The sequence below is a fragment of the Mastigoproctus giganteus genome, chromosome 7, assembly GCF_048544385.1.
Source record: "Mastigoproctus giganteus isolate SK-2022 chromosome 7, ASM4854438v1, whole genome shotgun sequence".
Classification (NCBI taxonomy): Eukaryota; Metazoa; Arthropoda; class Arachnida; order Uropygi; family Thelyphonidae; genus Mastigoproctus; species Mastigoproctus giganteus.
In genome coordinates, this window is record NC_143581.1 from 196,813,346 (window position 1) to 196,838,646 (window position 25,301).

General features: G+C 37.2%; 1 protein-coding gene across 1 annotated transcript in view; it reads left to right on the plus strand.

Moving 5' to 3' along the window:
* The window catches only part of LOC150083529 (CCA tRNA nucleotidyltransferase 1, mitochondrial-like), a 59,483-nt gene that overhangs the window by 13,521 nt on the left and 20,661 nt on the right, over nucleotides 1–25,301 (plus strand). The window contains exons 2-4 of the mRNA XM_090377337.1: nucleotides 6,348–6,542; nucleotides 18,457–18,583; nucleotides 22,836–22,921. Of these exons, the coding sequence (XP_090233463.1) occupies nucleotides 6,348–6,542; nucleotides 18,457–18,583; nucleotides 22,836–22,921 (408 nt within the window). The remainder of the gene's footprint in view (nucleotides 1–6,347; nucleotides 6,543–18,456; nucleotides 18,584–22,835; nucleotides 22,922–25,301) is intronic.

Sequence of the window (25,301 nt, forward strand, 5' to 3'; positions counted from 1 at the left end):
CAGCAACGTAGTGTCAGTAGTGTCCTTGACAACCCTGCCAACCTTCGTATCATCTGCAAACTTGGGCATTAAGCTTGATATACCATCATCAATATCATTTATAAATACAGAAAACAATAATGGACCCAACACCGAACCCTGAGGGACTCCACTAATAACATTAGTCCACGATGAGCAGTGTCCATTGATTACCACTCTGTCTTCTCCCCCTCAACCACCCCTTTATCCATAGCAGCAATTTGCCTCCAATGCCACACTGCTCCAATTTGTGCAGCAGTCTTCTATGTGCAACAGTATCAAAAGCCTTTCTAAGATCCAAGTATATAATATCAGAGTTATTCCCTGCATCCAGTTCTTTTGTGACTGCATCATAGTATCCAATCAAATTGGTCAGGCAAGACTTCTCTTTAACAAAACCATGCTGTGTCCGAGCTATAACTAAAGTCTTGTCTAGATGATCCTGCAGTGCTTCTTTAACCAGTGCCTCCATTAATTTTCCTGGAACAGAAGTTAAACTCGCAGGCCTATAATTACTTGTGTCAGCCTTTGATCCTCCTTTGTGATTTGGGGTCACATTTTCACATCTCCAGTCTGTGGGTACCTCCCTTGAGTCCAGGGAAGCTCTCTTAATTATGGCTAAGGGTTTGCTTACTTCCTTTGCTGCCTCCTTTAATATAACTGGATAGATCCCATCCACCCCAGGAACCTTTCTTGTGTTTATCTTCAATTTCTCCTCCACTTTCCTCTCAGTTATTACAAGATTCTCTAGCTTACTGCCAGAGTTGAATACACCTCTGGCATTCCCCTCGCTGAATAACTCCTCATGTGTGAATATCGACGCAAAATATTCATTTAGTTTGTTAGCTACCTGAGCAGGATCATCAACAGTTGACCCATCGATATCAAGTGGACCAATCTGATTCATCCCCTTCCTTCTAGAGTTTACATAAGTAAAGAACTCTTTGCTGTTTTTCTTTGCATCCCTTGCCAAAGATTTCTCGTAATCTGCCTTCGTCTGCTTAACCTCCTTTGTAACTTGGTTACAGATCAACTTGTATCTATCATAGGCTTCTGTGTCACGTGTTAATTTGTATGTATCCCATGCATTTTTCTTCTCTGCCATATGTCTCATTAGTTCATCTGACATCCATTTAGGCCTAAACCTTGAACAATATTTCTTAGTTGGTACATAAAGCCTAGTAGCTTCCAAGATAAGTTCTTTGAATGCTTCCCATTTTGAATTTGCTGTTGGTAACATCGTCAGTTGGTCCCACTGTATAGAATTTTTAAATACTGTCTCAGACCATCGTAGTCGCCTTTACGAAAGCAATAACCCTTCCCTTTATCCCTAATGGTAGTTACCTCTTTCAGTAAATCCCACTTCAGCACACTGTGAACACTGCTACCTAGTGGTTCATTTATCTGCAGATCCTTAATGCATGACGAATCACTACTGATAATCAAATCAAGAGTATTACTCCCTCTACTTGCCTCCTGAACATGCTGATGTAGAAAACAATCATCCAATAAATCCACAAAAGCCTTGCTAGTGTGTGAGTGACCAACCCCTAAATTCCAGTCAATATCTGGGAAATTAAAATCCCCCATTATAAGACTCTCTGATTTACTGGCCCACTATTTCCCTGTGCAGTTTTTTATTATACTCATCAGAGTCATTAGGCCTATAGCACACTCCTACTCTCAATTTTGATCTCCCAATGCTTATGTCACACCAAACTGACTCGACACTGCACTGTCCAGTGATGTTGACTGGCTTCACTTCCTTGGATTTTGTGTTTCTTAACTAATAGCATAACTCCTCCTCCCTGTCCTTTCTGTAGATGTTGTACTCCCCAAATTCCAGTTCTGCATTCCTTATATCTGTGTAACACCACATCTCTGTTATCCCAACAATATCTGCATTTGATGTTTTGAGCAATACCTCAAATTCATCAAATTTATTTACCAAACTCCTGGCATTGGTGTACATGCAAGTTTTCATGCATCTGTTTCTATTCTTAGCTACCCTAACACAACCCATGTGTTTACTTGTACCGCAATGACTCCCAGCAGTCTCTGAAATATCCTGCATCTTATTTTTCAGGCTTCTGCTCATTCCAATAGAAGCAGTGCAAGAATCTTTCACCTGTGCCAGTGGCTACTGTTAATCTATTAGTCTTTGTTTCCCCCCCAAGCTAGCAGTTTTCCGACCCACCTAACACTGCCTCGATAGCATCAGCAAATATTCTTGCACCCTTTCTATTTAAGTGTATCCCATCCCTGTAGAAGCAGTCTCTCCTGTTAACAAGTACAGTCCAGGCTGAAAAAAAATTCTACCCCTTGTGAACCTTGCACAATTTTTCCAGGGCCGAATTGATCAACAAGGCTCTCATCATATACTCCCTCCTATCGTGTCTGGGCAGAATTGCAGACACTTTCAAATTCAACCCTAATTCACGGCTTTTTTTCAACAGTGACCTGATTCATATCCTTCCTTCTAGAGTAAAGAGGTCTTTGCTAGTTTTCTTTGCCATAGATTTCTCATAATCTGCCTTTGCTTAGACTAGCTAATATCTACCATAAGCTTCTGTGTCTCCTGATAATTTATATGCATCCCATGCATTTTTCTTCTCTGCAATGAGTCTCATTAGTTCATCTGACATCTGTTTAGGCCTAAACCTTGAACAATATTTCTTAGTTGGTATGAAAAGCCTAGTAGCTTCCAAGATTAAGTATAATTACTTGAATGCTTCCCAATTAGAATATGCTGTTAGTAACATCATCAGTTGGTCCCACTGTATAGAATTTAAAAATGTCTGAGACCATTGTAATCACCTTTTACAAAAAGCAAAAACCCTTCCCTTTACTCCTGATGGTAGGTACATTAGCATTAGCAGAGGCATATGATGCAAGAAAGCAAGCTTATTCAGCATCAGCCAAAAAAAAAAAAAAAAAAAAAAAAAAACCAACCACTACTCCCATTTCACCCCTCCGTTCGTTCGAAATACCTGTCCAGCTGAGCCTTAAATTTGTTTAGGCTATCAACTTCAACAACAAGCGATGGGAGTCTATTCCACAAACCAACTGCCTGCTGGCTAAAGGCAAATTTCCGCACATCTATCCGACATCCGTCCTTCCTCAATTTGAATTTATGCCCTCTCAGGTGATTATTCTGAGCAAGAGGAAGAATCCCATCGGCATTGAGCATGCTCAAGCCATTCAAAGCCTTATACACCTCTATCAGATCACCTCGCCGATGCCTAGTCTCCAGGCTCTGTAATTTGCAAAACTTAAGCCTTTCTTCGTAAGAGCAACCCTTTGTTCCATTCACTAATCTTGTTGCCCTTCTCTGTACTCGTTCCAGCAGCTCTACATCCTTCTTGAAATGAGGCCTACATCTTTGAGTAAATCCCACATCAGTACACTGTAATCATTGCCACCTAGTGGTTTCTTTATCTGCAGATTCTTAATGTAAGAATAATCACTTCTGATATTCAGATCAAGAGTATTACTCCCTCTGGTTATATTTGCTATCATTTGCTATCACTACTAATACAAACTTCAACCGCTGGCTATCAAAAATACCTGAGACCTTCGTTGGCAGTCATTTTGATCACTGAGCGTTAAATAGACTTTTCAGTTGTTTTCTCAACATTTTATTATAAGAATCGCTATAAAGTAACTGGCAACAGCACATAGTGTTGTGTTTATGGAAATACATATAAAAGTAATATTTCTTATAAAAAAAAAATTGAACACAAAACTTCTTTATATAGGAAATAAACTGAAGTTTAAAAATAAATTTGCACAATTTAAGTAAATGACAGTTTTTTAGCAGTTCCTGTACACTGTCTGCCTACACACAGTGCACGTGTCTGTAGTTTTGTTTGCCTTGCATCAGCTAATTTGGCATTAATGCCTTTTGAGCAGTTTGACATGGTCGCTATTGTTACTGGTTTTAGCTGCTGCTTTCTCTCTATATTTTCTTTTCTGAGTTCTTCAGCTAGATTCAGTATAAAATTTCTTCTCTTCATAACTTTCCCTATCATTTCTTTATAAATTATCCAAGCATAGATTATGAAATGTATTATAAAAGATGTGAATTGGCCATCTATGTGAACCTGCGTTTGTTGAATGTTTTTAGCCATTTGGTCTAAAACATCAATCCTCTACTTCATTTTGCTGTAATATAATAATACTGTATGTCAAGATTATTCTTTGTACCATTACTTATTGCAACGTTTGTATGAAGTGTACTCAAAATTATGCCTTTTTTATTTGCTTTGGCCTGAAAATTCTTCATAGAGCAATCATCAAGTTTGAAAACTGAAGTGGAATATAATTGTGCCTTTTTTATGGACACTAGAACTTCTTTACGAACATGATTCACAGTTCCCACTATGGTAGTTATTTTTATTTTTTTTTTTTTTGACTAATTTCTTTGCCAACTTAAAACTGGTAAAGACGTTATCAGTGGTTACATTAGTTTTAGGATGACATATTCAGAAAGTCGTTGACTAGCTGGGTGCATATCTTCTTTCCCCAAATAAGGAAAGCCATTCAGTAGATGTTCTGAAATTGTGTTAGCTGCCAACCAAAATTTTATACGAAATTTGTCTGTTTTTTTGGCCATCTACTGAGTGAATCAGTATCTAGCTTTAGTTGGAAATCACTGTTATATAGCAAGCTTTACAGTTGGAAATAAATTTACACCATATTTCTGAAGCTAAAGCAAATTTATCATTTCCTAGATGCTCCTTTGAAGAACATATGTCACATCTTATGAGCCACTTAATTTAATGAAAGTTGTTACATGACATTGTATCGTGTAAAAATTGGTTTCCCCAATACAGTTGACCACAAACTATCCAGTTCTAAATTTCTACTGCCATATGCTCTATGAGCTAAAAGTACAGTGATAAAAGCATCAAGTTCTCAAATCGATTAAGCCAAATATTATCCTTGAATTATCTTTGCACTTTGATTTCATTGTAATTCTGTGTTTTTTATCATTGAACTGTCTATAAATAAATGAAACACACTTACCACAGAATCCATATACACATTTTGTCTTACATAAGGAGTTGGCCCAGGGTTATTAATTTTGTCCCTTTGTAGTGCACATCCAGCTGAAGGACCACCACATTATATAACTTCCCATATGTGCCCAGATTTTGAAGTATGTGTGCTGTCCACTGATAGGTACATATAGTTTTTGCGATTATGATGCTGTATATTATCATCTACAACAGGGGTGGCCAACGAGTCGATCATGGATTTAATTTTGGTCGCTCATGACGAATTTTAAATATACAGTCATCCCTCGATTTGTGCTTGTGCAATGAAATATTTGAGATGGTAGATCGTGGCACATTTTGAAGGAAAAAAGTAGATCGCATCACAATTTAAGTTGGCCACTCCTAATCTACAGTATCACTTGATGTACAAGGATCGGAAGTATTATTTTCACTACTACTAGATTTGTTGCCTCTTTCATTAGGAATCCATTTGTCACTTTCTCAATTCATCTCTACTCTACTCTCCAGACTCATTTTCAGATAGCTTTTCTAATTACCCTAGACATTTTGAATCTGCTTTTAGACCACGAGATCACCACATTTTAGTAATGCAATTGAACTAGTACTATAAAAATTGTTGAAATACCTTTCCACGTATAAAGTTTCAGCCAGACTAAACTAAAATGGCACAGTGCAGCAATATGTAGTAGTGAGTCCTACACATGCTCAGACCTGAAGTGTTATGCACAGACAAACAGACGTATGCATCTGGAAATGTACTTGCACAAATCATAGGGTGATTGGTATCACAAATATTTGTCACAACACAAGGTAAATAAATACAAAAACTTGATTAACTATTTAAAAATTAGTTAATTTTATTGAAATTGTACAAACAGTCAAATTGACTGCTCTGGCAGTTTTAGGTATAGAGCTAAAATTGAAAAGAAGTGTGTGCAAATAAATAACTAACATTCCATTAACTTACATGCTGTAAGTTAATGGGAAGTTAGTAAATGTCATAGGCTTGCACTTCTGTAATTAGAAGGGCTGCAAATGCTCAAATTGTGACTATTGTGGCTGTTATAGTGTTAATTTAGTTAAAAATTTCTTGTTTTGGTTTCTTGATGTTTATATGTAATTCTAGATGAAAGTTGCTGTTTGGAGATTTTTTTGTTCATTGACTATTTTGTGATGGAGTGCCATTAGACAGAATAGAAACTGATTGAGGTAATATGAAATGTATATAAAGAAACAGTATTTTATCAAATGATGGCTATGTTAAAGCTAGTTGCTCCCAGTTTTCGTTTAAAATTTTCTTTATTTCAGGTATTCCTGTACTTAAAAGAAAAGGTGAGGACCATGGTGTTATTTCTGTTTGTGTTAACAATAGGCAGAATTTTGCGATTGCAACACTTAGAATTGATGTTGAAACTGATGGGAGACATGCAAAGGTTGAGTTCATTAAAGATTGGCAGTTGGATGCCAAAAGGAGAGATTTTACCATTAATGCTATGTTTCTAGGTAAGTTGTAAAATTAAAATGTGTACAAGTATAAATAAGTTTTTTATATATGTTTTAATGCCACTTAACAGAGTATACAGAGCAGGCAAAAAACTAGTTATTGATTAATGGTAATACTTAAGTTTTTGTTGTACAGCCACTCTCCGACTTATGTAAGGGTTGCGTTCCACTTAACTTTACGTAAGTCGAATTTTACGTAACGCAGAATTTCCCTAAATGCTTGTGCAGCACTCGCAACTATATGTGCTGAATTTGATTGAAGCAAAAAAGAAAATGTTTGAACATGTAAACTGAATTATTTATTGAACTTTTTTTTATCTCATGTACAGGAAAAATTACAAGAGTACAAAAATTTCAAAATCATAAAATTACAAAAAGAGAGGAGACTGGCATAACATCAGCAAGTTTTACCTTTCAGGCATTGTTGCCAGAATTAACTCTCCAGCTGATAAGCATGCTGCTGCAGATGTTGAGGGCTGTGAATATTTAGGAGTTTTTTCCAATGCATCACAATTTCTCTGCAGCTGCAGAATCGGCACTGGCGACTTCACCGCATATGTTGTGGAAACTTTGTGCGATGCTTGAACTTATTAAACCACCCGTTGCTTGCCACGAACTTACTTGGCTTGGGGGTTTGCCATACTTAATATCTTCATAAATGCTTTTGCTTGAATGGCCATTGGACTCGGGGGCACTTGCTTCTGAATCTGATTTTCCATCCATATTATTAATAGCTTTTCCACCTTCGATATAGCACCTGAATGCTGTTTTGTGATCACTGTTGATCTTAAATGCATTGATCCTTTAACATGTTCTTTTATACGTGCACTGTCCTTTAAAAAAGTATTCACTGTTGAAGCAGTGAGACCTAATTCCGTGCAATAGATGACAAACTTATCCTGTTTCGTACATCTTAATTAATCATCTTCATTTCTAAATCAATTTCGTTTCGTTTCCTAGCACTACCAGCACTTGCACTTTTTCTGTTGGTCTCTTTCCCTTCACCATTGTAATAAGTAAATAGGAATGAAGAGAAGATTCTGAAAATGTATTTGTTTTTTATATGATTGAAGATTTCATGGAAGGGAACTAATTTCGCCATAATACCGTAATGTAAAAACCCACAGAATTCCATTGACTGGTATTATTGCAAATGCAGTAAGATAGAGTTTACTGCCTGTTTATAATTGATTGCGCTAACAGAAAAGCCTGATAACCCAGAAATTGCAAATTGTTGTATGGTAGTGACCTCCAGAAACCTATTTTAGAAAAAAATATCACAAAGGTGTTCAAAATTGATTCATCGTTATCATATGTTCCGTTATAAGAAAGTGTAATGCAATTTCCATTATACAAAATGACATTTTAGAGAGATAAATAGCTTAGGTATATAGCGAAAATTTCAACTTCCAAGGTCTTGGAAAGAATTACCAAAAAAAAAAAAAAAAGCATATTATTTGGTTCACGTTATAATATTTTCAAGATACCTTAATTTATTCTTTCGGATGCAAAATAAGTTTCCACGATTTTAAGTTTGCACCGGCTGGCGAAAACTTACACAAAGTCAAATTTCTTTAAGTAAAGTATTATGTAAGCTGGGGAATGTCTGTATTTATTATATGTTAAAAATTATTAATATTTAGAAAGGTTGAAATTATATAGATACAGCCACTCCTGATTAACGTAAGGGTTGCGTTCCGCAGAACTCTACATAAGTTGGAATTTCCTCCATGCTTGCGCAGCACTTGCAACTCTATTCACTGAATTGATTGAATCAAAAAAGAAATGTTCGAACATGTGAATAGGATTATTTGTTGTATTTATTCAATTTTTTATCTCTTGTGCAGGAAAAATTATACAGGCGTGCAATTTAAAAAATTTCAAAATTATAAAATTACAAAAAAAGTGAGGAGACGGGCATGACATCAGTAAGTTTTACCTTTTTTGAGCATCATTGTCAGAATCGACATCTTCAGCTGAAAAGTATGCTGCTGCAGAGATTGAGGGCTGTAGAGATTTAGGAGTCAGCCACGCAACCTTACGAAAGGACATATTAATGGATGACTGGACGGTGACTTTTTCTTTTCATCATAGATTTCTTTGTAGCAAGCAAGCATATCATTCACAACTCATAACTTTTAAGAATCTTTTGCTGTCAGGATCCATCTTCTCAAACCTCGCCATTGCTGATGCAGTTTCAATTTGTCAAAATGCCATTGCCATCTCATCTGGTGATGAAGTGTCTTGGTTCCTCATTTGGTTCATCTTGAGCTTTCTCAGCATTTTCACCTTTCACTATTGCTGCTTGCAAGTCAATAAGTTCTTCATTAGATAATTCCTTCTCTTCCTATATTAACTCCTCCACGTCTTTGCCAACAGCTGCCAAATGAAGTAGCTCTGCAACCTTTACAATCTTATCTGTAACCTCTTCGTATGATTTGTCTTTTTGAAACTCTTCGAAGCCTTTTACGTGCTGTGTGTATATTTTTTTCCATGCACCATTTAAACAACTTTTAGTAATTTCTGCCCAGGCCTTATTAATGTTTAAGATGGCGTGGTAAATATTATAAGATTTCCAAAAGTGTCTTAACATAATTTTTCTCACCGTCTACTGCAGACAGTGCCTGAGCAAATGTGTGCTCAGGCACTGTGCCTGCAGACAGTGCCTGAGCAAAAGCAAAAAAGTATGCTTTTAAATTCAAAATAACACCCTGATCCATAGGTTGGATGAGTGAAGTCGTGTTTGGCAGTAGAAATATGACTCTCACATTAGAATTGAAATCATCTAGATGCATAGGATCAGGAGCATTATCTAATAGAAGCAAGATCTGGAAAGGACCATCATTGTCTTACAATATTTTTCAACATCTGAAATGAAGCAGTATTTAATGAAGCAGCATTCCTCAAAGAGATATTGTCGTTTATGCTCTCTGATTTGATCGAAAATGCATGGGTAGGGTGACTTTAATGATGCCCTTAAATGCACAAGGTTTTCCACAATGGTACACAAGCATGGTTTTAATCTGTAATCTCCTGCTGCATTAGCCCCAAGCAGGAGCGTGGCCCTATCTTTTGAAGCCTCAAAACCTGGCATTGTCTTTTCCTCTTTGGCAATGTATGTTCGATTAGCATTAGTAGAGGCATTTGATGCAAGAAAGCAAGCTTATGCAGCATCAGCCAAAAAAAAAAAAAAAAAAAAAACCACTTCCACTTCACCCCTCTGGTCGTTCAAAATACCTGTCCAGCTGAGCCTTAAACTTATTTAGGCTATCAACCTCCACCACAAGGGATGGGAGTCTGTTCCACCAACCAACCACCCGCTGGCTAAAGGCAAATTTCCGCACGTCTATCCTACATCTGTCTTTCCTCAATTTGAATTTATGCCCTCTCAGGTGATTTTTCTGAGCTAGAGGAAGAATCCCATCAGCATTCAGCATGCTTAAACCATTCAAGGCTTTATACACCTCTATCAGATCACCTCGCTGGTGCCTAGTCTCCAGACACTGTAATTTGCAAAACTTAAGCCTTTCTTCGTAAGAGCACCCCTTTGTTCCATTCACTAATCTTGTTGCCCTTCTCTGTACTCGTTCCAGCAGCTCTACATCCTTCTTGAAATGAGGCCTCCAGACCTGTATACAGTACTCTAGGTGTGGCCTGACCATTGCCTTATACAATGGAATAATCACCTCCTTATCCCTGCTGGAAAAATTCCTGTATATCATTGACAATACTCCATGAGCTACTCTTGCAGCCCGTCTGCACTGCTCAGAGAACTTCATATCTGCCTGCACAACCACCCCCAAGTCCCTTTCATTCTCTACCACTGTCAGTGTAGTACCACAGAGTTGATACGTTGCTCTGGGGTTGCTGTTTCCCATGTGTAGTACTTTACATTTATCAATGTTAAACTTCATTTGCCACCTCTCAGCCCATCTGCTCAACCTTTCCAGATCCTGTTGCAGCAGCATAGTGTCAGTAGTGTCCTTGACAACCCTGCCAACCTTTGTATCATCTGCGATCCGGCATTTCTTTTTTCAATACAGAGTAATCTCGTCAATGTTAAAAATTTGCTGCGTTGAATAGCCGCCTTCATCAATAATTTTTTCCAACACATCACAATTTCTCTGCAGCTGCAGAATTGGCACTGGCAACTTGAGTGCATATTTTAATGTTTTTGAAACGCATGATGCTTGAACCTATTAAACCACCCATTTGCTTGCCATGAACTTGACTTGGGGCTTGCTGTACTTATCCTTAATTTCTTCATAAATACTTTTTGCTTTTGCTTGAATGGCCATTGGTCTCAGGGGCACTCGCTTCTGAATCTGATTTTCTATCCATATTATTAATAGCTTTTCCGTCTTTGATACAGCACCTGAATACTGTTTTGTGCTCACTGTTGATCTTAAATGCATTGATCCTTTAACACCTTCTTTTATATGTGCACTGTCCTTTAAAATAGTATTCACTGTTTAAGCAGTGAGACCTAATTCCCTTGCAATAGATGATAAATTTTGTCCCACTTCATACTTCTTAATCATTTTCATCTTCACTTCTAAATCAGTTTTGTTTTGTTTTGTTTTGTTTTGTTTCCTAGCACTGCCAACACTTGCACTTTGTGTTGGTCCCTTTCCCTTCATCATTGTAATACGTAATTTGGAATGAAGAGAAGTTTCTAAAAATTTGTTTTTTGTATCAGTGAAGGGGAACACATTTCACCATTATACCGTAATGTAAAAACTCACCAATTTCCAGTTATCGGGATTATCGTAAATGCAATAAGATCAAGTTTACTACCTGTTTATAATAGATTGTGCTAACAGAAAAGCCCAATAAACCGGAAAGTGCGAATTGTTTTTTGGTCGTGACCTCCAGGAACGTGCTTTAGAAAAATATCACAAAGGCTTTCAAAATTGATTCTTATAACAGGAACGTATAATGATGAACGGGTAGTGCAATTTCCATTATAAATATGACCTTTTAGAGAGATAAATAGCTTAGTAATATAGTAAAATTTTCAACTTCCAAGGACTTGGAATGAATTACAAAAAAAAAGTGTTATTGGGTTCACATTACAATATTTTCACGATACTTCTTTTTATTCTTACAGGATGCAAAATTTGGTTTCCACGATTTTTTTTAAGTTTGCACTGGCCAGCAAAAACTTTTATATAAAGTCGAATTTCCGTAAGTCGAGTATTATGTAAGTCGGAGAGTTCCTGTATGCACATTACATATGTTGTTTTCACACTGACATCACTACACTACCATTTACTTCAATAATGTGCCAGTTTCTCATTGGACACAGCCTACCTTCATGGGGGTAGGCTTTCCACCACCAAACAATAGACTATAATATATATATATATCTGATAATTAAAATAAATATGATATTTAAAATAAAATCATCAGCCAGTAGTACGGCAATAATGCAGAGCGAAACAAAATGCAAAATAATATAAAATAAACAAACAGGGAAGGGAAAGTAGAAATAATAGGACAAAAAAGGTAGTCGATAATCCCCAGTATAATTTAGTCAATTAAGTCATTAAACCCAATTAATAAAAAAGATATAAATTTAAAATAATGCCAATTATAAATAATTTAGCGGTACCCCCCTCGAAGGTACCAGTTCCAAAAGACGTGAAATATCACCAAAAAAGGGTTAAAGAAACTACCAAAAACTAAAATATCAAAATAATAGACTGACCATCATGCCCCATATCGACAGAGGACCACGAGGCCAATAATGGTCATGGGATCGCTGCATTTCAATTGTCATACAAATCATCGCAAAGGCAGAAATATCGAAGAACCAAACCAACCCTCCATTCTCCGATAGATCAACCAATGCAGAGGATTTGCATGGCGGTGGTCCTTTCTTTAACCCTGTTTTGGTGATATTTCACGTCTTTTGGAACTGGTACCTTCGAGGGGGGTACCGCTAAATTATTTATAATTGGCATTATTTTAAATTTATATCTTTTTTATTAATTGGGTTTAATGACTTAATTGACTAAATTATACTGGGGATTATCGACTACCTTTTTGTCCTATTATTTCTACTTTCCCTTCCCTGTTTGTTTATTTTATATTATTTTGCGTTTTGTTTCGCTCTGCATTATTGCCGTACTACTGGCTGATGTTTTTATTTTAAATATCATATTTATTTTAATTATCAGATATAATTAGGCATCATGTGGAGGATGTGCATTTGCTACCTCTAATGATAGCTACATAGCCATATCTATTTATTTTTATTACTTTTGCCTAATTTTTACCTCACATAATATATATATATATATATGTGAAATATGTGAATATATGGATGTGAAACACATCAGTCAGGTCCTTACCTGACATTTCAGTTCATCTGATAGCTATTAATAGGATAGAAGTTGGAACTCTGCTGCAGGTATTCTAATTTTTGTAAATTTGTAACCATGAACTATTCTTGAACAGCACTGGTATTATGATGTTGAAACTAGCATAAATCTGTACCAAAGAGCTGCCATATCATAGGGTGCATGGGAGTATCAAAAATGTTAAGATAGGCATTAGCATTTGCGGTTCCCCACACAACTATCAAAGGTCCTAGGCCATATCATGAGAAACAGCTCCACATCATAACTCCAACTCCTTACTTCATTGTTCAGACAATACATTCCAGCAGTAGTTTTCCAGGCAGCACCTTCCACACTCATACCCACCCATCTGATTGTAATAAGGTCTAGTAATGTTACTCCATAGAGCCAGTTTCCACAGCATTCATTGCACTGTGCAGAGTGAGAGCATTGATTGCAGTTTGTGACATTTTGCCTGTCCACTGCCATTCTCCTCATGAAAAGCAAGGCTATACAGCTCTGTGCAACCAGGAGTTAAGACATCTGTTGATGCCTTGAATTCCTGGTTGATGGCTTACAGGAATGTTTGAAAAGATTGTCATGTTACCCTTCCAAGTACTGTGGGTGACATTAGCATTAGTAGAGGCATATGATGCAAGAAAGCAAGCTTATACAGTATCACTCAAAAAAAAAAAACCCTTCCATCCATTCACTCCAAATGTTAGTCTAGTTCTGTCTTGAATTTATTTAAACTATCAACTTCCATGACAGATGGAAGTTTGTTCCAGCAATCAACCACCCGCTGGCTAAATGCAAAATTCTGCACATCTGTTCTGCAACTGTCTTTCCTCAATTTGGATTTATGTCCCCTCAGGCAACTAATTTGGGCTGGAGGAAGAATTCTATCAGCAGTGAGTTTGCTCAAACCACTCTAGGTTTTATACACCTCAATCAGATCACCTTGCAGGTGCCTAGTCTCCAGACACTGCAATTTGCAAAACTTAACCCTTTCTCCGTGAGAGCAACCCTTTGTTCCATTCACTAATCTTGTTGCCCTTCTCTGTACTCGTTCCAGCAGATCTACATTCCTTCTTGAAATGAGGCCTCCAGACCTGTATAGAGTACTCGAGGTGTAGCCTGATCATTGCCTTATACAAGGGAATAATCACCTCCTTATCCCTGCTAGAAAAATCCTGTATATCATTGACAAGACACCATGAGCTACTCTTGCAGCCCATCTGCACTGCTCAGAGAATTTCATATCTGTCTGCACAATTACCTTCAGGTCCTTTTCATTCTCTACCAATGTCAGTGTAGTACCACAGAGTTGATATGTTGCTCTGGGGTTACTGTTTCCCATATGTAGTACTTTACATTTGCCACCTCTCAGCCCATCTGCTCAAACTTTCCAGATCCTAATGCAGCAGCATAGTGTCAGTAGTGTCCTTAACAACCCTGCCAACTTTCGTATCGTCTGCAAACTTGGACACTAAGCTTGATATACCATCGTCTATATCATTTATAAATACAGTAAACCCTCGCTATTCGCGGGGGTTACATTCCTGAGAAATGTCGCGAATACCGAAAACGCGAATACTGAGTTATGGCTCCCATAGTAATAAAGGGGTTCCGTTCCAAAGTATGAAATACAGTATATAAGAAAAACTAGTCTAAAATTTTGTCTATGTATGTATTATATGTACCTTCATAATATGACTGTACATGACAGTACATAGTGAAATGCAAGCATATGGCATCGAAATGAAAATAAGAAACAATTTAATATTAAATGTAATATTTATTAGAAATTTCAAACCAGCGCCTTTGCTTGCAAAAAAAAAAACATCCCGCCAGTGTGCTATCACCAGTTTCGCTAAAGTGTTGATAAAGAAGTTTTGCCTTTTCACGAATGATGAGTGAACTTAACGGAATTTTATTTTGAATTCGGTCTTCTATCCACAGATTTAAAGCTTTTCCATTTTTTTAAATTTAACATTACGAGTTACAGAGCAAATTTTTGAAGCAATTAGCGCGGTTTCACGGACACTACGGCAGATTTTTTCTTCCGATTTTTTGATTGATCGTACCGTTGACTCATTGATTTTATAATGTTTTGCCACTGAGGAGACACTTTCACCATTAGAAATTTCGTCTAATAACTCAATTTTATTCGCTAGTGTCATCACCTTCTTTGATATTTTCACATTTCTCTTTTTATTCGTAGCCATATTTTTGTAGGGGTTAGAAAGAACTTGACCACAATAAAGTCACTTTCTTCCGTTAACGCACTCGAAAAAGTCTGTTTTACACTGCAAAACGGTAGAGTTATCATTTTTGTAAGCATATCAATTTATAAATTGATAAATTTATTCAATTTATAAACATATAAATTAAAATCAAACGACGAAACCTTCCATGACTAACACATACTGAACAAGGATTAGCGAGAAACATCCACGCTCCCGATTTTTTCACCCCTCTTCCCCACCCACTGAGGGCTGTTTTGACCGGGAAAGATAATTTTAGCCACGCCCATGTTTTTTATGGCAGAAAATATTCACGGCGTTTTAAAATTCACATTTTTTTAGGTTTCATTTTATATTAAATCGGCGATCGCGAATACTCGAAACCGCGAATACAGATACCGCGAATAGCGGGGGTTTACTGTACAGAAAACAACAATGGACCCTACACTGAACCCTGAGGAACTCCACTAATAACATTAGTCCAGGATGACCAGTGTCCATTGATTACCACTCTGTCTTCTCCCCCTCAACCGTCCCTTTATCCATAGCAGCAATTTGCCTCCAATGCCACACTGCTCCAATTTGTGCAGCAGTCTTTCATGTGCAATAGTATCAAAAGCCTTTCTAAGATCCAAATATATAATATCAAAGTTATTCTCTGCATCCAGTTCTTTTGTGACTGCATCATGGTATCCAATCAAATTGGTCAGGCAAGACTTTGCCATAACAAAACCATGCTGTGTCCGAGCTATAACTGAAGTCTTGTCTAGATGATCTTGTAGTGCCTCCATTAATTTTCCTGGAACTGAAGTTAAACTCACAGGTCTATAATTACTTGTGTCAGCCTTTGATCCTCCTTTGTGAATTGGGGTCACATTTGCAAATCTCCAGTCTGTGGGTACCTCCCCTGAGTCCCAAAGAAGCTATCATAATTATGGCTAAGGGTTTGCTTACTCCCTTTGCTGCCTCCTTTAATATAACTGGATAGATCCCATCCATCCCAGGTGCCTTTTTTATGTTTATCCTCAACAATTTCTCCTCCACTTTCCTCTTATTACAAAATCATCTAGCAGTTCACTGCCAGAGTTTACTTCACCTCTGCATTCCTCTTCCTGAATAACTCCTCATGTGTGAATGTAAATGCAAAATACTCGTTTAGTTTGTTAGCCACCTGAGCAGGATCCTCAACTGTTGAACCATCATATCCAGTGGACCAATCTGATTCATCCCTTTCCTTCTAGAGTTTACATAGGTAAAGAACTCTTTTCTGTTTTTTTTTTGCATCCTTCGCCAAGGATTTCTCATAATCTGCCTAATCTCCTTTGTGACTTGGTTACAGACCACCTTATATCTATCATGGGCTTCTGTGTCACATGTTAATTTATATGTATCCCATCCATTTTTCTTATCTGCCATGTCTCATTAGTTCATCTGACATCCATTTAGGCCTAAACCTTGAACAATATTTCTTAGTTGATATGTAAAGCCTAGTAGCTTCCAAGATAAGTTCTTTGAATGCTTCCCATTTTGAATTTGCTGTTGGTAACATCATCAGTTGGTCCCACTGTATAGAAATTAAATTCTGTCTCAGACCATCATAGTTGCCTTTACAAAAGCAAAAACCCTTCCCTTTACCCCTGATGGTAGTTACCTCTTTGAGTAAATTCCACTTCAGCACACTGTGATCACTGCCACCTAGTGGTTCCTTTATCTGCAGATTCTTAATGCATGAAGATTCACTACTGATAATCAGATCAAGAGTATTACTCCCTCTAGTTGCCTCCCAAACATGCTGATGTAGAAAACAATCATCCAATAAATCCACAAAAGCCTTGCTAGTGTGTGAGACCAGCCCCTAAATTCCAGTCAGTATCTGGGAAATTAAAATCCCCCATTATAAGACTCTCTGATTTACTGGCCCACTCTATTTCCCTGTGCAGTTTCTTATTATACTCATCAGAGTCATTAGGCCTATAGCACACTCCTACTCTCAATTTTGATCTCCCAATGCTTATGTCACACCAAACTGACTCGACACTGCACTGTCCAGCGATGTCCACTGGCTTCACTTCCTTGGATTTTATGTATTTCCTAACTAATAGCATAACCCCTCCTCCCTTCCTATCCAGTCTATCCTTTCTGTACACATTGTATTCCCCAAATTCCAGTTCTGCATTCCTTATATCTGTGTGCCACCACGTCTCCGATATCCCAACAATATCTGCCTTTGATGTTTTGAGCAATACCTCAAATTCATCAAATTTATTAACCAAACTCCTAGCATTGGTGTACACACAATTATACATGCACCTGTTACTATTCTTAGCTACCCTAACACAACTCATGTGTTTACATGTACCGCAATGACTCCCAGCAGTCTCTGAAATATCTTGCATCTTGTTTTCCAGGCTGCTGCTCATTCCAATAGAAGCAGTGCAAGAATCTCTTTCACCTCTGCCGGTGGCTACTGTTAATCTATTAGTCCTTGTATCCCCCCCCCAAGCTAGCAGTTTTCCGACCCACCTAACACTACCTCGATAGCAACAGCAAATATTCTTGCACTCTTTCTATTTAAGTGTATCCCATCTCTGTAGAAGCAGTCTCTCCTGTTAACAAGTACAGACCGGGCTGAAAAAAATTCTACCCTTTGAGCCTTGCACAATCTTTCCAGGGCTGAATTGATCGACAAGGCTCTCGTCGTATATGCCCTCCTATCATGTCTGGGCAGAATTGCAGATACTTTCAAATTCATAATTACTTGTTAAGTAATTCTACCGGTCTCCTACTCTTAATATCATTAGTGCCAACGTGTACAACTATATCACCTTTTGTGCCCTTAAAAGATGATATCCGCTCTACAACGTCATCAACCTTTGCCCCTGGCAGACATACCCTGGTCCTGTTCCACCTATGCTTTTTACAAAGCATGTTCCCCGTTTCCCTGACAATAGCGTCACCAACAACTACATGTTCCAGTTTATACAGTAACTTCTCATATGGGATAAGGTCAAATGTTTTGTTAATGTCCAAATAATGTCAGAATTAGTTCCTACATGAAACTCATTAACTGTTAGCAGGTTAGTTAATCAAGACTTTTCTTTTACATTGTACATACTAATTTGAAGGGTTGGAAATTTTCTTTTAAGTAATGAAAAAGGGCTGGAAAAGTTTTTATTTGAAAATTTAATTTTTATTTAAAATTTCAAGGTTAACAGGTATGAGGTATTTTTTTGTTAATATTTATTATTGCTTTCTGAATAAGTTTCACATTTGTTTTAATACCTGCGGATAAGTTAAAAGAAAATGTTTTTGTTTGTATTTTAGGACTAGATGGCACGATATATGACTACTTCCACGGAATAGAAGATTTAGAAAAGCGACGTCTTGTATTTGTTGGTGATCCCTCTGAACGAATTAAACAAGATTTCCTTCGCATACTTAGATATTTTAGGTCAAGTTTCAGTTATGGAATATTTATTGACAAGATATTGAGTTGGAAGAATTACATCAAGATATATTTTTTGTATAAATAGCATAGCATATTTTTTGTATAATAGCATTTTACTTGTGCATATGTCCGTTCTGATATTGCCTGTCAGAGACTTAGTAATTTGGAATCTCCTCTTTTCGATCTTCTCTGGCTTAAAATCTCTCTACCTCATTCTGTCAAATTCATCTGTTGTCTCTACCATTCTCCCAACTCCACTAATCACTTGGAACTCTTTGACTTCCTCCTTTTGCAACTTGACTTTCTTCAGTCCAACTTTCCTAACAGTGAGGTAATTTTCCTTGGTGATTTTAATGTTCACAACTCCAGCTGACTTCAGTTTTCTAGTCACACAGACCCAACTGGTTGAGATGCTGAGACTTTTGCAATTACTAATGACCTCTCACAGATTGTTCATTTACCTACCAGAATACTGGACAATCCTAACCATACAGCCAACACAGTTGATCTTTTTCTCACAAACCACCTTTCTAAGTGTACGGTTGAAACGAGTGGTCCTTTAGGCACCTCAGATCACAGCTTGGTGATTGTCTCTTCTCCAATGGAGCCTTTATCCCATGGCTATTCCCAACCTCGTATTGTTTGGCATTACAAGAATGCAATAATGGGATGACCTGCGAGATTTCTTTTCTTCTTTTCCTTGGTCAGATTACTGTTTCTAAACTTCTGATATCAACGTTTGCTCAGATCATGTCAGTGATATTATTCTTGTAGGAATGAAATCCTTTATTCCACACTCCACTTTAAAATCTCGTCCTTTATCTAAACCTTGGTTTTTCCAATAAATGTGCTAAGGCTGTTCAAGAGAAGAATGTTGCATATCGTAATTGGTTTGTTTCCAATTCTTCAGTTTCATTTTCTGCCTATACCAAACAATTGTAAAGCAGTTATTAATCAGTCCAAACTAGATTTTGAACAGACTAAGAGTAGAAAACTTGCTTCATGACCTAATGGTAGCCGAGCATTCTGATCTCTTGCCAAAGCTATTGGCTGCAATTTTTGCCCATGTCTGCTGCTACCTTTGTCAAAACCAGATAGTTCTATTGTCACTTCAGCCAAGGACAAAGCTGATCTGCTAGTATTCCATTTTCCTTCCAACTCATGTATTAATGACCTTGGTAAAATAGCTCCCACCATTCACAACATGCTCCATTCAATGCTTCCTGTGGTCTTCCGTCAAAAACAAGTCAGAAGGATTTTGACGAATCTTGCTGCTAAGAAAGCCCCAGGCCTTGATGGTATTTCTACACTTGTTCTCAACACCTGTGCTCCTGAACTTGCTCCTGTTTTTTGCCGCCTTTTCTTTCTTATTCCAAAGGTGTTTTTCCTTCTGCTTGGAAATTTGCTCATATCCAGCCAGTTCCTAAAAAAGGGTGACAAATTCCTCCCATCCAATTATCGTCCCATTGCAATTACCAGTTTAAAGTAATGGAGAAATCAATTAACCAGCAACTGTTCCAGGAAAATTAATGGAAGCACTGGTTAAAGAAGCACTGCAGAATCATCTAGACAAGACTTCAGTTATAGCTTAGACACAGCATGGTTTTGTTAAGGGAAAGTCTTGCCTGACCAATTTGATTGGACACTATGATGTGGTCACAAAGGAACTGGATGCAGGGAATAACTTTGATATCATATATTTGGATCTTAGAAAGGCTTTTGATACCGTTGCACATGGAAGACTGTGTGGCATTGGAGGCAAATTGCTTCTATAGATAAAGGGATGGTTGAGTGGGAAAAGACAGTGGTAATCAGTGGACACTGGTTGGGTCCATTGTTGTTTTCTGTACTTATAAATGATATTGATAATGGTATATCAAGCTTAATGTCCAAGTTTGCAGATGATACGAAGGTTGGCAGGGTTGTTAAGGACAATAGGATCTAGAAAAGTTGAGCAGATGGGCTGAGAGGTGGCAAATGAAGTTTAAGATTGACAAATGTAAAGTACTACATATGGGAAGCAGTAACCTCAGAGTAACATATCAACTCTGTGGTACTACACTGACAGTGATAGAGAATGAAAAGGACCTGGGGTAATTGTGCAGGCAGATATGAAGTTTTTTGAGCAGTGTAGATGGTCTGCAAGAGTAGCTCATGGTGTCTTGTCAAAGATATACAGGAATTTTTCTGTATTTTTACAAGGGGAAGTGATTATTCCCTTGTATAAGGCAATGGTCAGGCCACACCTTGAGTACTGTATACAGGTCTGGAGGCCTCATTTGAAGAAGGATATAGAGCTGTTGGAACAAGTACAGAGAAGGGCAACAAGATTAGTGAATGGAACAAAGGGTTGCTCTTACGAAGAAAGGCTTAAGTTTTGCAAATTACAGTGTCTGGAGACTAGGCACCTGCAACGTGATCTGATTGAGGTGTATAAGCACTTGAATGGTTTGAGCATGCTCAATGCTGACGGGATTCTTCCTCTTGCTCAAAATAATCACCTGAGAGGGCATAAATTCAAATTGAGGAAAGACAGTTGTAGGATAGATGTGTGGAGTTTGCCTTTAGCCAGTGGGTAGTTGGTTGGTGGAACAGACTTCCATCCTTTGTTGTGGAAGTTGATAGCTTAAATAAATTTAAGGCTGAGTTGGACAGGTATGGAACGAATGGAGGGGTGAAATGGGAAGGTTTTTTTTTTTTTTTTTTTTTTTTTGGCTGATGCTGCATAAGCTTGCTTTCTTGCATCATATGCCTGTGCTAATGTTAACTCTTGAACCCTTCCATCTGATCAACGATTGCCAGTATGGATTCAGTCAGTGTCGATCCACTGGTGATATTCTGACTTATGTTATCCATTTATGGACAAATTCAATGGAAAAGTTTGGTGAAACACAAGCAGTTGCTCTTGACATCTCAAGGGCTTTCGATCGTGTTTGGCATAAAGGTTTTCTAAACAAACTTCCATCTTATGGTTTGCCAACTGTTTTTTGTAATTGGTTATTGAGTTTTCTCTCTGACTGCTCACTGAGGGTGATGGTAGATGGCTCTGTCTTCTAACTTCTCTACTAATGCTGGTGTCCCTCAAAGTTCAGTTCTTTCCCCCTGCTTTTTTCCTCTTGTATAATAATGACCTTCTTCCATTGACTGGAAATCCTATCAATAGTTTTGCTGATGATAGCACATTGCATTCCACTTTCCAGTTTGAAATATCTTGCATCTACCAATTCCTTAAATTCTGATCTACATGTAATTCTCCAGTGGGGCAATGACAACTTAGTTGATTTCAGTCCTTCTAAATCCCAGTCCTGTCTTAGATCTCAAAAAAAGGATCTGCTCCTGTGCATGTCTTTGGTGACACTCTGATTTCTAGGCAAGATGATATATCTGTTTTGATTACCTTGACTTCCAATCTCTCTTGGCACAAGCACATTACATTTGCTTCTGCATCTAAAAAACTTGGTTTTCTCTTTTGCTCTCGGCATTACTTTTCTTCCAAACAGCTGTTCACTCTGTATATATCACAAATCCACCTTACCATGGAATATTGTTCCTACATCTTTGGTGGTGTTCCCAAAACCTCTCTCAGGCTTCTAGATTCCATTCAGAAGAGGGCAATTAGGTTAATTAATGACTGATCTCTAACAGAGTCTCTCCATTCTGTCTCATAGATGTTCTGTTTCTGTTGCATGCCTTTTCTACAGATACTTCCATGGGCACTGTTCTTCTGAATTGGCTTCTATACTTCCCGCTCTCTCTTTCAAAACAGTCCGAACACAAGCTGCCACCAGCCAACTGCTGTTTTCTGGATCAACCTTCATACTTTTTCCTGAAAATTGCAATCTATAGAAGTTAGTCTAATGTCAACAAATATCTCCTTTTGTCTTCTCAACCTCCAACCCATGCATAGTACTAAATACTATAGGTTATACTACCTCTGATGTTTGGGGTTTTCATAAAAAAAAATAGTTCCAGAAATAAGCAATAGAAATGTTTAACAATACTTTAATCAAATAGGCTCATGTATCTGATTTGAAGCAAGTATTATAGCATGGGAATTAACTGATTAGTAGGCTCCAGGTACCTCTGCTAATAGCAAACACTTTAATGATCAGTATTATTCATATTTAACTACTGCATTTATAAATACCTTAATTATAATTTATTGAAAACTTTTAGTCTGCTGGTAGGCATGCATTGTGAGCTTCATTATGCATTCTATTTTGCATCATTGCATATATCATTTAACTGTTTGTAGATTTCATGGAAGAATAGCCAGTGATCCTGATTGCCATGAAGAAGCTAATTTGTCAGCAATTAGAGATAATATAGCTGGTCTGCAAAGTAAGTGTAATTCACTAACTTTTTTTTTTTTTTTGTCCTCGCCTTTTCCCATTATTATATGGGGTCAGCATTTTTATTGTTTTGGCATGCAATTTTTATGGCCGGATGCCCTTCCTGACGCCAACCCTCACCCTTTATCTGGGCTGGGAATATGCGGTGGTCATTCCCTGACCTACTGCATCCTCCGTATTTGGTGGGTACGGGCTCGAACCCCGGTGTAATCAAGAAGCGTGTGCTATGCACTACTGCTCCTGCCCACCTGGCTACAGAGGCGCCTAAGTGTAATTCACTAACTGCTAATAATAATACAACAATGTAAACAATGTAGTTCTCTAGGTGTGATATAACATTTGGAACTAAAAGAAATATTTTGTTTTTTTCCCAAAACAGCTGTTTTACTTTTTGTTGGCAATTTATCATGTAACATAGTTTGGTTTTTTTAATCATAAAATGCACTATTTTTTAATTAGATAGTATGAATCAGAGCTGTAATACTCAATATGTTCTACATTGATAATAATATTAGTAAAATAATAAGAGGAGTTTACCTCAATATAGTACGTAGAACACTTCCGTATGATACATTCCAGAAATTAAAACGGAAAAACCGAAAAAGTCGACAACTTACCGGTACATTAGAGTAAAATATAAATAATTAAATAATCAATTTAACACGATTCAAATCAATTTAAAACAATTAAAAATCAAATTAATGCAATTTAAAAGAATCTAACGAAAATATTCAAAACTATTTTCCTTCCTGAAGCTGACAACGCTTTTTGACCGTATGTTGTGATCACAGGAATGAAAATTACCGAATCGGGTTAAACCTGAAACTTAAATAGTGATTATTTGTCTTCGCGCATGCATGAAAAGGTCCGCGCATCGGAGATCAAATATGGCTGCCGAACATTAACAGAATTCTCGTGTAATTTAATTTCAACGGTTTCTGCAATTAATAGTCACGTATAATTACGTTGAACGTTAAGTATTTTGGCCTCGTTAAATAAAAAAGTATGTTTTTCGTTAATGGCATGAAAGGCTAATTCTGATGCTGCTGAAGCATCAGAATGAGGCTTTCATTCTGATTTAAACGAACTGAGGCTTCATGTTGATTTAAACGAATATTAAGAGAAAATCGCGTCGAACCTTGGTAAGACGAGTCGCAATCACCGCAAGAAATGTATACCAGATCATTAATTTGTGTTGCAAACGCGAAAAGAACAGAGCGATTGTTCAATATAGTGTGTAACTTCCGTATTGGCCTAGCTACAATTTTAAATTCAGTATCTTTAAAGAATCTGTTAAGCTGTTTGTGCCACTGTTCAACATATGGGACAGAAATAAAGTATTTTTTGATATTACTATTGGTGTAGTATTTTGTTGATTGGTGTAGTATTTTGTATCCTATCCTTGGCCTGTACTCTAATTCGGTTTATTGTGGTAATGGAATAACCCCTGTTTAAGAATCTGCTAGTTAATATTTGTATTTCTGAGTCCAAAGCAGATTCCGTCGTTGAATATTTATGGACATTTTAGAAATTGATTATAGATAATCGATCTTTTGTAGGTGAACGGGTGATAGCTATTATAATGTAGAAGCATACCGGTGTTTGTAGGTTTTCGATAGATGCTAAATTGTATTTTATTCGAGTCCCGGGTAAGTGTGAAATTTAGAAAGTTTAATGACTTTGTATCCGTATCCTCCCTTTCCAATGTAAATTTGAGTCTAGAATGAATATTATTAAACGAATGTAAAATGTCTTGGATAGTACTACTATCGGTAATAACTAGAACATCGTCTAAATACCTCCCATAGTATGTGATACGGGGTCGAAAAGGTGTCAAATGTATATGCTCAATCGTTGAGAGATAGATCTCTGACATTAAGCCACTCAGGCTCAAACCCATTGGTAATCCAAAAATTTGTTTGTACACCTTGTCTCGAAAGGTGATGTAGTTGGCCTCAACTAACAGTTTAATTAAGTGAAAAATTTCCTTAATAGGTAGCTTCGTATAATTAATCGGTGTTGAGTTTTTATTTAACATATCCCAAATAATATCTAATGTGTATTCAACATTTACATTCATATATAACGAGGTAACATCTAGTGAGAATAAATTGTCATTGTCGCCGAGTCTACAGTCTTTAAGATTATTAAATTATATATCGTAGTTAATCCCAAATTGTATTACCTGTCTAAAAGGTTTTATAATGTTATATACGTGTGGCTAAGGATGAAAATGCAGAGTTCTTGTAGGAAACAATAGGTCGAATAGGAAATCCAATTTTGTGTAATTTTACCTGACCGAAAAGTGCAGGAATACTTAATTGCAGGATTATTAAAGTGCAGGAATTGTTTTAAATTGATTTGAATTG